This window comes from Neopsephotus bourkii, unplaced genomic scaffold, assembly GCF_033783945.1.
Source record: "Neopsephotus bourkii isolate Nb327-2 ecotype Australia unplaced genomic scaffold, CSIRO-AGI_Nbou_v1 NB_1154, whole genome shotgun sequence".
NCBI lineage: Eukaryota > Metazoa > Chordata > Aves > Psittaciformes > Psittacidae > Neopsephotus > Neopsephotus bourkii.
This window is the reverse complement of record NW_026901640.1, coordinates 680,201-695,264: the sequence shown is the minus strand read 5'-3', so window position 1 is coordinate 695,264 and position 15,064 is coordinate 680,201. Positions and strand designations below refer to the sequence as shown.

Genomic DNA, 15,064 nt, shown 5'->3' with positions numbered 1-15,064 from the left:
ACGGCCACCGCCGCGGGGCGCGCTGGGAGCCGTAGTCCGGTGGCGCCGGCGGCGCGGGGCAGGCCGGGAGCCACGGGGGGCGCTGAGCGCTTCCGGGTCGCCGGTTCCTAGCGGGGCGTGGAGGAAATGAGCTCAGGCGGCGGCCGTGGGGCTGCGGGCGGCCGCGGGCGGGTGAGCGGGGGAGCCGGGAGGGTAGGGCCGGGGGAACGGCCCCGGGGGAACGGCGCCGCCCGCCTCGGTGCGAAGGGAGCCGGAGCTCCCCCCCGCTGTGCGCTGCCGTCCCCCGGTGGGTAAGGCCTGCGCAGGCCCGGCTCGGCGGGGCCGGGGTACCCCGGTGCGGGGAGCGGGGCGCTGCTCCCCCCGGTAGCACCGTCCCTTGCGCGGGGAGCCCTCAGCAGGGCCCGGCTCCGGCGGTGTCTGAGCTGTCTCCGGGGCCCCCTTCCTTTCCCACAGCGGGCGGGCAGGAGGGAAGGAGCGTGGAGCCCCTCCTCGAGTGCTGGTGGATGGGGTGGTTAAACGTTCCGTTGTTGTTTGCAGCCAGTGCTGGCTTGCTGGGTAACGAGCGCGTTAGAGGAACAGCACCGAGCCCTACCTGGGCGGGTGGTGCGGGACGTTCTGCTCCCGTTCTGCTCCCGTTCTGCTGGGCTGGAGGAGTCGGTAAATCCTGAAGATTTAGGTAGAACGGGCTGAAGGCCTGGCTGCAGTGAGTACGAGCAGACGGGTCGCTGTTGAAGTAGGAGAGCTCTGTGTGGGCCTGTTTCATTGCAGAATCAGTCTGGCCGTCCTTGCAGACACTCTTCTTTCTGAAACAGGGATGGCTGAGGGTTAAAGCAGGGCAGGACATTGATAGCAAACATGACGTTAAGAACCCTGTTTTTACCAGGGTTCTTAACTACAAGACAAGGTGTCGTTGTTTCTGGCATTGGTTTAGCCATAACAGGTCCTAGTAAGCACCTCTGAGTGGCTGGAAGGAACTGTGCTACTTGCAGAATGTGAGCCATTCTGAGGGATTTCTCTGTACCCCTCAGCTGATTCATCTGAGGAATGAACTTCACTGTGACCCTCACATGTTCTGCCCCACCACTTTGGTTTGCTCATGAGCTGCTCTGTGTGGGTGCAGTGGTGGGAGAAGATTGGTCCTGCCTGGTTGTGGGCTCAAGCTGGAGCTTGCCATAGTGGAAAGGAAGTGTGGGAGCCCCAGTTAAAGTGGCTGGGGACAAATGGAGCTCTTTGGCACTAGAATTCTTAGAATTGGTTTGTGACTGATGATCTGCACAGTATCTGTATTGCTTGTTATTTAATAGCTGTTGTAGCATTTGCTTAATTAGAATGAGTTAAGAATAGCAGAATAACGTTGTGTTTTAGGTGTTGTTCCAAGTGCAGTAGTTATTCAGATCTCTGGCAATTTGAAGATACCATCTGTAGCTGCCACGTAATTTGCTGTGCAGACGGATGGATGTGGGCTTTTTCTCTGTTGAAAGCTGAGGTGGGGTGAGAAGGAAGAGGCTGTAGGATGAATAGCAATATAATTAGCAGGTTATTTATTTATAAGGGTTACTCATGAGCCATAGGCACAGGGCAGAGAGGGGAGGAGGTATTTGTAGTCTGAAAGAGTTTTAAAACAACAACAAAACCCCAAGAGCTAAATGCTTTTGAGAGCATAATTGTTAGAAGAAGGATGGGCGAGAAACTTGTGTTTGTACTTTTCCTGTTACAGAACTTTGGATCTGGCCTGTTAGAGTTTTGTTCTTTGTCTGTTTGCTTCCATTTTGAGCTTATTGCCAGTGGGAAGATAAAGCACAATGAGACTGAGGAAAGGAGGCAGCAGTGAGTGTCTCGATGGGTTTTTAATGGAGACAAATGTTCCACTGAGTGGATGTTCTTGGAAGGGTAATTGTGTTAATTTTTGGTTATTTTTTAAATAATTGACTCTTGGCATTCCAGGGTGAAGGAAGAAGAGTTTTGAATGAAAGGAGTTGCCAGGAAGTGGGATGTTATGGTCCAGCATTGCAGTGTGGAGGCATCTGAAAAGACACTTGTCAGTGCCTCCAGTTGAAGAGCAAACCCCCCCCACGCCCTGCAGGTGCAGACATCTCCCTGAAGGGAGGGCAGAGAGCTCTTCCCTGGAGTTCCAGCTCTGCGCAAAGGGTTGTGTTCTGGGAAGCTGAGAGGGAGACAGGTTGCAGCCCCTGTTTGAGCTCAGATCGTTTGAAGGGGAAATAACAGGAAGCCTGGAAAAGTTGAGTGTGCCTCAAAGCAGGAAGGCAACTGTAATGTGACTGCATTCATTGCTGTATGAGCTGTCTGACAGAGCTAAATCCTGGTTTGTCAGTGTGTGTGCAGATGTGTCCTTGGGAATCTGCTGAAAGTGTCTCTTCATGGGTTTGTTGTAAACAGACATTCCAGGCTCCTGTACTGACCTCATGCCTTCCTGTTTCAAGGGCCCCATAGTTATGACAGCTTTTCCCTTGCTGTCCTCGTCTGGTGACTCGTGAGCCGTCACCAATCACGGCGGAGTCCATCAAGCCCACGCTCTGCAGGGTTGTCATCTACCTCCAGAAGGAGATGTCGGGGGACACGTGTCTGACCACCACCCTCTGCCCGGCCGCGGGGCCCAAACCCAAAACCTGCAGCTTCAAAGGGGGCAGCCTTGGCAACAAGTACGTGCGCCTCAATGTTGGGGGCTCTTTGTATTACACCACGGTGCAAGTCCTGACCAGGCACGACACGATGCTGAAGGCCATGTTCAGCGGCAGGATGGAAGTGCTCACGGACAAGGAAGGTGAGGAAATGTCTTTTGTTGTTGAGAATTTTGTAACACCAGTTTTGTAACTGGGGTTTGCTAGTGGTCTTTAAAGTACCTCAAGACTACGCTCAGTTAAGGATGTAGGAGAAGAGATATTCCAAAAATAACTTGGAACATTAGGCAGCCAGTTCCCATTGGTGCTGTCAGTCCTCTGTGCTTTATAGAAATGTGCTCTTTTGTTACTAAAATTAACTAGCAGAAGGACTGGTTCTTTCCTGTGCTCACAGCTGGTGTGCAGATCCTTCGTGTTGTTCTGAACAGACAGTCTGTGGGTTGTCATTTCTGTCGTGTCATGTAGTGGCATCATTGGAAATATGCGTGTGGGGAGGGATGCTCAGTTTTCATCTTCAAATCTCGGCATAGCAGTGCTTGAGATGTCGAAAACTCTTCTTTTCCCTCCTCCCAGGGGCACGTTCCACTTGTGGTGATGCTGTGATGGTGTTCCGCTGTCACTCAAGCAGTACGTCACCTCCTGCAGGGCACTCAGTATTGACTGGCTTTATAAAAATCCACTTTACACTACAGAGAGTAGAACAAGAAGGATGATCAATATCAGCAATGGCTACTGAGTGCTTTCATTTTCCTTTCTTCCATAGTCCAGGGCAAAATGACACCTCAGGAATGGGGTTTGTGTCACTGTGGAGGGGAGGCTGCAAGAGGTTGGCAATTATTTAACCTCTTGGTGTTCCTGAACACTCAACATGCAGAAGCTCTTTTGCCTGCCCAGATGACATCAGTTTAAACTTGATGCACAGCAGTGTGTTTACTCAGGCCGAAACAACTCCTTGTGGTTTTGCATATCACGCAAACCCAGTTCCCCTTGACTGGGTTTTGTTCGGTGTTAGTACAACTAACCTCAGTTAGCCCAACAGCTCTGTATAGGAGCCCCAGCCTGAATGGAAAACAACTGACAATGGAAAACAGTCTGACAGCTACAGCTGCAGACCCAGCAGTGGTTGGCGTACTTTCCTGTGTCATTTACTGTTCCTAGGTCCTAAAATAACACTCTGCTGCTGCCTCCTGCATTATGGAAGAAGGCTTGGCACTGTATTAAGCCTTCTGCTGATGCACAGCCTACATGGCCATTGTTTGCTGTCGAGTCAGACATCCTGTTTCCTAGTGAACGTGACTTCAGGGGTGTTTTATGATTGTGAGAGCTGTCTGTCTTCTGTTTCCTGCCTGCATCCCTTCTCTGCTCCCTCCTGAACTGTCTCTGTCCTGTTCTTGGCTCCTGTTTGGAAACCAGAACAACTTTCTCCCTGTACTGGGTTTTCTGGGCCAGTCTGCCTTTTAGCATCTTTGGAACACTTTCTGTTCTATAACCAACTTCAGTTTGCTCGCAGTCAGTAGATTTCCCTGAAGGAAATGGGAAGAGTACCATATGGTGTTTAAGGAAGCATCAGGCTTATTTAACCTCTCCCAGTAGCTTTTCCTTGTGCCCTAGAGTTGAGGCTGTTGAAGTGATGTGATGGTTATTTTTCAGGCTGGATCCTTATAGACCGTTGCGGGAAGCACTTTGGAACAATTTTAAACTATCTCCGGGATGACACGATTGCACTTCCAAAACACAGGCAGGAGATCAAAGAGCTGATGGCAGAAGCCAAATACTATCTCATTCAGGGCTTAGTGGACATGTGCCAAGCAGCCCTGCAGGTAAGTAGGAGTAGCCTGCAAAGTTTTTCATGGATGTTTTGCATGTAAAGTTGACATAAGAAAACTCGAGGGAGCATTTCATGGTCTTAGAGATAGCATCAAGTCTTAGATGTACAGGACAGCCTGGAGGAAAATGAGACAGCAGTCAGGTGAGTTGTGAGAGCGAATCCAGGATGTTTAAGAAAGCCAGGGTTGTCCTTGTTCTGGGTGCACACCTGGGATTCCGAGATGTTTTGAGTAAGAGACACCGAGTGCTGTAAGGACATTTCCTTGTGTCAGTTTTGTGAATAGCAAGCCCATAGTAGCTTTATTCATTTTAGAAGTCTCTGCATTCAGCTGATAGAACTCGGCTTGTTCTGCCAGCTTTTGAATAAGGTTAGCCCAGATGCAATGTGTAGAACTTATTGTTAGGCTTAAGATTGTGAAATGGATGCTTCTTGCAGGACAAAACTTAGTAATTAATAAATGCCTCACATACTGGGTTCAGCATACTTCATGTATCCACTGAAAAAACACAAAGCCACACTGACAATTCTCCTTCTGGTTTGGAATTGAAAACCTTTCTTCTAAAAACAGAATGTTCTAAGGCCTTCCAATTAGCTATTGAGCTGTCCTTAATTTGCTGCATGAGGAATCTGGAGTCACAGACTGCCACATGCTCTCAATTGTTGCTTTTGTATCAGAAGGGGCTGAAGTCCATTTGGTGACATGCTGTTCTTGCCAAACGCTCAGTTCATAGTGGCTGATGCTGTTATATGTGGCAGTGCTTAGACTTGATAGAAACTAGTGCAAACCCTATCCTTGCCTTCAAAAAGGGTGCAGTAATAAAACCACTGAAACCAAATATTATTTGAGCTTGGAGTCCTTTGCTGTAGCTAAGGACATCCACCTGCATCCCAGTAGTTCTATTCCGGCTGCCTTCTGGGGCTCAGCAACCCCCCTGCAGTATTCATGGGTGCAGATCAAGGTAATGCTGTGTGGTTGCTGTAGCAACATGGAGTTTGTCCTTTCCATCACACGGTTTGGAACGTGGCTGGAGGGGTTGGAGGAGACAGCAGCAGTGCTTCGCTTTAGCATTTATCTCCCTTGAGTTTGTTTACTCTCTCTTTTCTTTCTTTAAAACAGGACAAGAAAGACTTGTATGAACCTGTCTGTAGCATCCCCATTATCACATCTCCAAAGGAAGAAGAGAGACTGATAGAATCATCGATGAAAGTAACTGCTTTTCCACAACTACCCAGTGAGAAACTGAATTTTTGCTAAATGTCTTCAAACACAGACCTTAACTTTTTCTGCTTTTTCCCTTTCTCTCCCAACAGCCTGTTGTTAAGCTGCTTTATAATAGAAGCAACAATAAATACTCCTACACCAGGTATGTCAGGCTTTTTCCCCACTGGAATGGGGAAGTTTCCCTTTGACTATGGGAGTGGAGGAGGGTGTGGGATGACCTAACTTGGGTTTTTTTTGCTTACAACATTGCTCTTCTATGGATTTGAGTGCAGTTAGTTTCAAGTGATGTGTATCTGAATGGCATGTGAACACAGCAGACAATGTCCATTGAAGTTTAGTATACAGTTCAGTTGTGTAAGAAACATGAACAGAGACAAGGGACAAGAGATAAGAACGGGAGTTATTAATATTATCTGAAACTAGGTATAACTTCAGTAATGCAACACAAAGCAGTAACCAGAGCATTACCTTGTCAATGCAATGCTTTGATCCCTACCTCATCAGCTTAGCTTGATTTTTTGAGTCTGCAGGTACCTCTGCCAGCACTCTTTGACCTACAGACGTTTTTGGTACTCCAGTGCCTCTAAATGAATTCATTATTTGGTTACAAAGGGAAATACCTGTTCTGCTCAGGAGCAGCCCAGATAGGGCCAGGGCAAGAATTTACTGGCTTTCCTCCTATATAAAGAAACATATGTTTAGTTTTATGCTGCAACTATCATGATCCCTTTGTTAAGATGCTACCAGAATGGCTTTGGGTTTTCCCTAGCAAGCGATGGAGGAGATGCAAGTAATCCTTTATGCTGTGCACAGTCCTCATTTTCAGCCTTTTCCATCTGAGATGCAATCTTGGAAGTTTTTTTCTCTAGACAAACAGTGTCTGGCTGTCAAGAGAGATGGATTCTAACAATCATGGTATTTCAGGTAGTAGGGAAATGCTACCTGCGGGAGTGCTGAAGAGCAGCAGCCTAGTTTCAGCAGACTGCATTCTGTATCTGCCATATCAGATTCCTCCCTGTGTTACCCTTTAGCTTACAGCTGTGATGCTAAAGCAGCACAGAAGAGCACATTATTCACCCTGGTCTGGAAATGAAAATGTACCAGCAAGGAGAACAACAGAATCCTAGGTACCAGGAGGTGCTGGTATCTCAGCTAGCTGGAAGGTTCTAATTATACCTTGCACATGAATCTGCATGCCTTGCTTTTGTTTGAATGAGGTACCCTTACTTAAAATTCCACGATGGCTGCTAGCAAGCAAAGATTTTTTCCTTCTGTTCTTCCTAATCAACAGTATAACAGGAGCTTTCTCACTTGTGTTGTCAGTGTGGTCTAATAAGATAAATGGATGAAGATTTCCACGTTCTTTTCCTAGCTCTGTCTCTTTATAGAGGTTGGAACTTCTCATTGGCTGAATCCCAGATTGCTTTATCAAATGATTCTTGGGAGCTGAAGGCTTTGGTTGCACATCATTCTTTTTGGATTTAGCTCTGAACAGAAATACTTCTCAGACTAAATATTTTATGGCCCAGTCAAATAATCTCATTAGCAGTGTCTTGATGCACAAGTATTTCATTGCCTGCCTGGACTACTTGCAAATGTCAAGATACTGATAAAGTATGATCTCGTGTCTCTGGGTAGATTTTTGGCAACAAGTTGTGAACCTGGAGCTTCTGGGTCCAAAGGCCTTGCTTTTAGCTGGCCTTCTAACATGTTTTGGCTCTTTGGATTTTTCCTGTTCTGATGCCAAAGGGAACTGAAGTGAACGTGTCGTTTAGTGGTTTTGAGCATCAGTCGAGAGACAGTTATAGCGCATTGATGTAATGACTTGGGAGATCATGCTGTCGTTGTTAATTACATAACTTGACCTCTAAAGGCTGATGTGTTTGCTCATGGGCATCAGAGCATCTTATTTGTATCTGAAATTGGCTATTACCCTCTCTTTTCTTGGCAGCATATGGCAGTGAGTCACTACTTATTTGTAGTCTGCAGTTAGATCAATGCTTAAAGCTGTGGTGGAACTGGCATATAAATTCTGTAGAGATGGCCAACTGAAAAACCCCCATGTTCCTTCTGTTGTTGTGTTTCAGTAACTCAGATGACAACTTGCTGAAGAACATAGAACTGTTTGACAAACTCTCGCTCCGATTCAACGGCCGAGTGCTTTTCATTAAGGATGTTATTGGGGATGAAATCTGCTGCTGGTCTTTCTATGGGCAGGGTCGGAAACTTGCTGAAGTCTGTTGTACCTCTATAGTGTACGCTACAGAGAAGAAGCAAACCAAGGTAATGGAGTTTTCCCACCCGCCCCTTGTGGTTTAAAGAAAATCAGGTTGATGACACATCACAGAAATATGTAGATTTTGTATAACTGAAGCCAAATTGCTAGGGGCAAGCAATATCACTCAGTAGAAAAGCTTTGATACTCCCTCTCCTGCATGTTTGCTGTGTCTCAGCCATGTAATCCTGCATATATCAGGAAAAGGATGTGCGTTCTTTTCTGTAGGTTGAGTTCCCCGAGGCAAGAATTTATGAGGAAACACTAAATGTCTTACTGTATGAAACCCCACGCGTTCCTGACAACTCCCTGCTGGAAGCAACCAGCAGGAGCCGCAGCCAGGCATCTCACAGTGAGGATGATGAGGGGTTTGAACTTCGTGACCGAGTGCGCCGAATCCACGTGAAGAGATACAGCACCTATGATGACCGTCAGCTTGGCCACTAAAACGTCCTTCGAGGAGAAGGGGGTTGGTGTCAAGGCTTGTGTTGATATTCTTTGAGGGAGATCAGGAAGTAGGGAGGGATCAGTTGGATTCTGTGGATTCATCTTCATTTGGCTTCTTGGCTCCGTAGAGAAGCAAATGGGCATTTGTGCGCACAAAGCAACACTAAAAGCCAAAGGGCTTTCAGAGACAAAGATATTAATTTTGCACCATGTGCTTTATATGCAGACTGTTCCCTTTTCATGTCACACGAGGAATGGAATTCAGGATGCTGATTCTGACAGTTTGTGGTTGCTCTTTGATGTCTAAAGACTTTGCCAGGTTTCTTACTTCCTGGAGAAGTCCTGCTCTTCCCAAATGAGGTGGTGGGATCTGAAAAGCTTTTCCCAGATACCTGCCCTTTTTTAGGGCTTTGTATAATGGAACTTTTAAGTTTTTAAATCAAGATACTGAAGAGGGGGCAGGGAGAACTTGAACATGACTACTCTTAGCAAACACTGTCTGACAACCCCCAGAAGAAGTGGTTAGCTACCCTGTAGTCAGGTGCACTGCATGTGTGATTCTCCCACCTCCTGCCCCAGTACACATTCAAAGGTTTGTGTTGCAACATAGCTTATCTCTAAAAGTCATTAATTCTGAGGCAAGCTCTTCCAACAAGTTAAGACTCAAGTCGTGAGAAAACCTCCCCTTGTGGAAAATCTGTAATGAGTTGTCTTGGGAGATGGAGAAAGGGGTTTGGGGAAGGAAGAAACCTTTTCAAGTAAGAAAACATTAGGAAGAAATTGTGGCAGGGTTGCCATTCTTGAGGCCTGTGATAGTGTAATCCTGTTCATACAAACAATGGCAGTCTGGGAATTAGTTTTACATTAGTTTCCTCCTGTGGCTCAGAAGTGCTATTTGATGTGAAATTTGTCAAGCAGCAGGGGAAAAATCGCAGTGACTGGGGAAGTACAGACTAACCAATGTTCTGTAAGGCTAGATGATGTTCACATAGGAAAGGGTGAACTGTTTTGTGCTCTGAATCCCTTTTCGAGCATAGCAGTTGAAGTGGAAAGAGAAGAACAGTCATAAAGATCTTGTTCTATTATGAAACTGCAAGAGGCTTTGGGCACAGGAAAGGGCTAGCTTATATTGAATTTTAAACTGAAATTGCCACTTCTGACTGCTTGGCTTGGTGCTTATTGTAAAGGGCCTTTCAGAAGGTTGGAGTCAAGGCAGCTCTGCACACTAGCTCTGGAAACAGTTTCAAGTTAGTATGAAAGGTCCTTACTATGTTTTCAGATGTTTGTGTGTATCTACATTGCAGATTCCAGTGTTACCACTGCTCTAAACAGTGATCACTTGATGGCTGCTCACTGGCAACTCTGTGCCTGTGGCAGCAGTGGATTGTGCTCCACAACTGCTTTGCTGTTCCCATGTTGTACATGAACATGGAAGCTTCAGATTCCATGATGGTCGGTCTGGAATTGTTTTGGCCAGTGCCAAATTTACGTATAAGTTTTAAAGCAAATTTATGCAAAAGCCTGACAAGAAAATATTCCCAAATGAATACAGTGAAGTCACAAGTAGAATTAAGATGGTTTGGTTGTAATAGAAGCAGTGGAGGGAACATAAAAATGCTTTCCACTCATTTAGGCTTTTGAAACTGAAACTGTTGAAGCTTGATAAGAAAACACTAATGGCTGCAAACTGTCAGGATTTCACTGCCCAGCCAGGCCTCTACTTGTGTCAGAAATTCCCTTAATTCTCCCCACATTCAGGAGGCAGCATGGCCCCGGTGTTGCACCTGCCTTTTTGTAAAAGGACTCTTTAAAACTTTAATAACCTCTTTTCTTTTTATATTGCTTTTGTAAGTTTTTTTGCAGCTGATCTTTCTATTGTACCACTGAAAATACAGCTGCTGAGATGAGCTGTGACAAAGATCTTGGTGGGGTTTTTTCCTTTAATTCTGTTAGAGTGTGACGTGGATAGTTTAATTTTTTCCCCTCCACTGATGCTATTTAAATTATGCTGTGGTGGGTGCTTTGAAGCTCCCAGCAGAGCCTGTAGTGGTGGGGTCTTTGTCTGCACTTAATAGCTTCCATTTGGTCTATTGTACTTTTTTCATCTTGTAGCAGGTAAGTGCCATTTAAAATCCACGTGTGGTACTTCTGTGTCTTGACAAATGATTCAGACTATTTTTTGTTGTTACTATCATAGTGAATGTTACCAGAGTGAGTGATGCTGGTAGTCTTGCAAAACTTGTGTTTAAAAGAAGCCATCAACAGAAAACTGGCATCTTTGCCTTTCTTTTCTGTGGGTAGTACAGGTATGGAAAGGAGCGTATGAAAGAGAGCTGAGTAGCTGATCCATATGCTACTCCAGAGGGTTTCATTCTGTGGTTGGATTATGTGCTCCCAGTTTCATTCATGAAATGGATTCAAGTTCTGAATTACTGCTCTCTAAGAAGCAGAGAAAAGCCTGTGTTTTGGTTTCTTTGGGTTTTTTTCCCTGTATGCCATAGCCAACAAGTAGTATTAATTTCAGATTTGAATTTAGATGAAATTAATCTTGGAAACAAACTGTTTTGAGAACCATCTGGATTGTGAGAATCTTCTGAAAAGCACAAAATAACTTCTTGGTATTTGAGGAATATCGGAACTGTAAGCAGTTAGGAATGTTCTTTAAATATGTACAGATTGTCTCTTCATTTCACCTTCTTCTCTCATCCCCATTCATTCTCCCTCCTCTACCCCCAGTTAGTACTGACCACAAAGTATCTGCTTTTAGATTAAGATACGACTAGAACTGGAATGATGTTAAACAGTGCTTGGCCAGTGTGGACAGAACACCGTCAGTCTGTCAGCTTTACCCAGAGTAGAAATCTAATTGCGTAAGCATCTATTCAAAAGACATTTCAAAACCATGGTCTTGATGTTCTTTGTCCTGATAAGATTTTCAGGATGTGGCAGAGAGATCCTAGTTAAATACCCGTGGCTGGGTTTGACTGGCAGTGCTGTGGTTCCCTCCACTGGTGGACAGACAGGAATAGGAGGACAGCAGGAAATCCTCTGTGGAGGTGTGCTATTCAGACGTGCACCAGGCTGAAATGATGTAGTGTTAGAGAGAGATCCCCTCCCTTGGTGGGCTGCTGTTTTTTGGTAAAATTTGGAATTCCTGGTGTTATTTTCTTACCTAAATGCTTACAGAATTGGATCATTTACATGAAATCTCAATAAATGAAATGCAGATGTGGCTGCAGCTGTCACACAGTTTATGGGTTGAACACTTCTCTAGTAGAGGTGATAGAACACTATTTTCTCTTGGAGTCCTGCTCCAGTACAGGGTGTTAATTGAAAGTCCTTTCCACCAAAATCATGGCATGAAGATTTCTATAGTCTCTGTGCTACCAGGCTCTGATAATTTCAAATACCTTAGTTTTGATGTAACATATGCTGTATATTCTAATCCTAATTGTGCTTTACTTAATTAAAATCTATAAATCGTTTTGGCAAGAACATTCTAGAACATAATTGAACAACCTGGTATAATAGAGAAAAAGCGCCACTGAAAAGGATGATGCAGTTTTGAAATGCAGCATTCACTCATTTGTAGTAAGCTGTCCACCTCTGGAGAGCGCAGCCAGCTGTGCTTCCTGAGTCTGCTGGCTTTATATATCTCAAGTTATGATCCCTGTTAGGACAACATAGAGTTCTAATTACAGGCATTTGTCTACAAGGTAGGAGAATTGTAATGGATTCCTCCATAGACGATCACACTGAGTGTGTTTACTGATGTGTCTGTGAATTTGTAGCATCCTTTAGGAGGAAGAAATGCTTTTTTGCTTCATTTGTAATGGATGAATTATAACCACATCAGCTTGCATTCGTTAGCTCCTGGAGCTCTTTCTGAAACCTTACTGTCCTTTTCACTCCCAAATTTAAGTGAACTTCTGCACAGTCAGGTGTTAGATTGAGGAGGAATGGACGTCATTAACTGCCATCTGTACACCAGTACTGTAATGAGGGGTTGCATGTTTCTGTAATGGGGTCCTCACATACTGCAAAGCAGACTCAGTCTTTCACAGGAGAAGGAGATGTGGTGCCTTGAGTGAGTGTGTGATGTTAAACAGCTTCTCAGTACCAGTGTTAATTAGGCAATAATGTCAGAAGAGAGAGCTCTGCAGGGGAGCAGCATCCAACTGTTCCGTAAATGCCAAGACAGAGCTAAATGTTTAACCTTCACCTTGACATTTAGATTTTGGAGCAGGAGACATTTATCCTATGGTAATGTTCCATTCCACTGGCTTTTTATCTGTTGTACTTCTTGGTTAAAATATAAAATAACTGACGGAGACTGGGAGCGCATAGAGGGGGACTGGTACTATGGAGCTCTTGAAAAGCTGCACTCTGCTTGGCACAAAGCTTATCGGGGTTTTGGTCAGAGTTTCTTTTTCTCAAGGTTTTTTGATTTTCAGACATAACTCACTCTAGGAAATAGCGATGAATATTCCTTAACTGAATGTGTCTGGCCCAGCAGTCCCTATCTTATGCAATTAGATTATATTCTCTGACAATCCTTGGCATTAAACCTTTACAGCCAGATTTCACACCATCCATTCTGCTAGGAGAGCTGAGGTTTTATTAAGCTGTGAGTGGGCATGAGTCCTGTTTCCAGCTTTGCCACTAACATAGTGAGACACAGCAAGCCAGGTTTTCTGTAGATGCATAATTTTTCCTCATCTAATAAAATGATGGTAAGACCCTCCCCTACCTCAGAGGGACATTGAAGCGTCATTTGTTTAATAATAGTGCAGGTCTTTGGATTTCTATAATATATCCAGAGGATAGTAAATATGATTTCTGATCTTGTTTAAACTGACATTCTGGGATCAAGCAGTTTTCTTTAGCATCAAGCTTGGTTTTATTTGTATGTCTAACTTTTAAGGCTCAGCCTTATGGATAAAATAATTAGTTAATGCAGTAACCATATTAGCTCTTGATTAAAGTGTTTTTTCTTTTATCAGTGCATTAAATGGAAATGGAACACTAATTTTTAATAAAGTGTTATATTTTGTCTTCTGTCATTTTTTTTTTCAGCATCAAAACTTTTTATTTGTCTTGTTGGTCTCTGCACTGTTGTTCTGCATTTGAGTTGTGATCCTCACCATAAATTTAGGATTCCTGAACCACGGAATTCCTGCATCAGCAAATGGGTTTTGTGTTAGACGGAGCTGTTGCTGTGTTTCACCCATGCCTTGCAAGTGCTGGCTGTGTGTAGGAGGTGTCAGTGTACTTACAGGTGCTCTTTAGACAGCTGGCTTTGATTTTTCTCTGGGCTTTCCTTTAATTGTAGAACAATTCAGTGGCTGCAGTGGCTTTTCATGTTCATGGAGATAACTTCATTTCCTAGTAAGAATCACAGAGCAGTTTGATGTTGCATTAAGTCTACACACTATATTATCACAAAATTAACTCACGTGTATTTTGAAATCTTTAACATTGACTGATAGAGGAGGCCTGGAGGGAATTAGATCCAGAGGTTCGGTGTGTGTTCTGCAGTAGGTGTGCCATTGAGGTACCCAAGATAACCTGTCTGTTCTGTGTAGCTGTTCCCTTAGCTGCTGTCACCCTGCCTTTTGAGCTAAGCCACAGGGGTTTTTATTGTGAGCAGCAACTGCAAAAACTATTCTGAAGAGTGCTGATTGTCTTTGAAGAAGAAACCTCCTGTGTCACGGTGGTTTCCAGCGCATGCTGGCTGTGCTCTCACTTGTGCTGTTGGGAATTGGTTTACCTGCAAGGTGGGTGCTCCTACCTGACTTTGGGCTGGTGAGAGCTGGTGGAAGCAGCCACTGTGGTGGGACTTTGGGTTTTTGTGACTGGGTGACAGGATTCAGCCTCTGTGCTGCCTCTCTAAGGAATGGAAACAGCTTTTCTCCTCGTTCCCCTCTTGTGCCTCTACTAGCAGAGGTCTGCCTTGGCCTTGGTGCTGCCCAGCTCCTCCTGCCAGCCCCTTTCTGCATCGTTCCCTTGGGAGCTCTCCCTTTGCCTGGGCATTCCAATGGTGCCTTTTCCTTTGCAGGCACAGCTCAGGGAGGGTTTGCAGCAGTAGCTGGAGGGCTCTCTGGTTTAGTGAGTATCCCGAATACCTGGGCCAAGGGAATGATTTTTGCCTACATCCTTATTTGCTTTGGAAGGAGGAGCTTGAGCACTTTTTGCCAGGATCGAAGGTGAACCAGAAGAGTCTGCTGCTTACTCTTTGAGTGGAAAACACGGGAAGATGCTCTAGATAAAGCACATTTAGGATGTCACTAACCTCATGCTTCAACCCCCTCCTTCCCTTCTGTAGCGAGGCCGGTGTGCCGCAGCCGTGCTCCGGTACTGATCCAATGGGCTCCCTGCATCGAGGCTCCTTCATAGCCGGGTTGGTACGGGAGGAGACCGGAGCCGCCTCATGGCCCGGCTGCTACCGGACGAGCGCGGGGTTCGGGCAGGCCCGGGGCCGCCTCATGGCCGCGCCTCTCCTCACCTCAGCGAGCTCCCGCCGGGGCTGGCCCCGCCCCCGCGCCGTTGCCACGGCAACCCCCAGAGGGGCGGGGGCGGCAGGTACGTTCCGCTCGTTGGCTCCGCCCTCCGGCTGACGTCACGGCAGTGGCGGAAGATGGCGGAGGGTCCGG

The 15,064-nt window shown here is 45.5% G+C and overlaps 1 protein-coding gene and 1 long non-coding RNA gene across 2 annotated transcripts; one reads left to right on the top strand and one right to left on the bottom strand.

The window, feature by feature from the left end:
* The first annotated feature begins 35 nt into the window (after positions 1-35).
* On the top strand, positions 36-13,474 carry TNFAIP1 (TNF alpha induced protein 1). The gene is made up of 7 exons (XM_061363334.1): positions 36-171; positions 2,442-2,782; positions 4,290-4,459; positions 5,585-5,674; positions 5,779-5,831; positions 7,777-7,972; positions 8,193-13,474. Exons 2-7 carry the CDS (start codon positions 2,566-2,568, stop codon positions 8,409-8,411), a joined length of 945 nt encoding a protein of 314 aa, XP_061219318.1. The 5' UTR covers positions 36-171; positions 2,442-2,565; the 3' UTR covers positions 8,412-13,474.
* Positions 632-14,836, bottom strand: LOC133217675 (uncharacterized). The gene is made up of 3 exons (XR_009726928.1): positions 14,704-14,836; positions 13,684-13,796; positions 632-794 (listed from the first exon to the last, which is right to left on the bottom strand). It is a non-coding gene; the product is annotated as an uncharacterized LOC133217675 (long non-coding RNA).
* Positions 14,837-15,064: the final 228 nt, after the last annotated feature.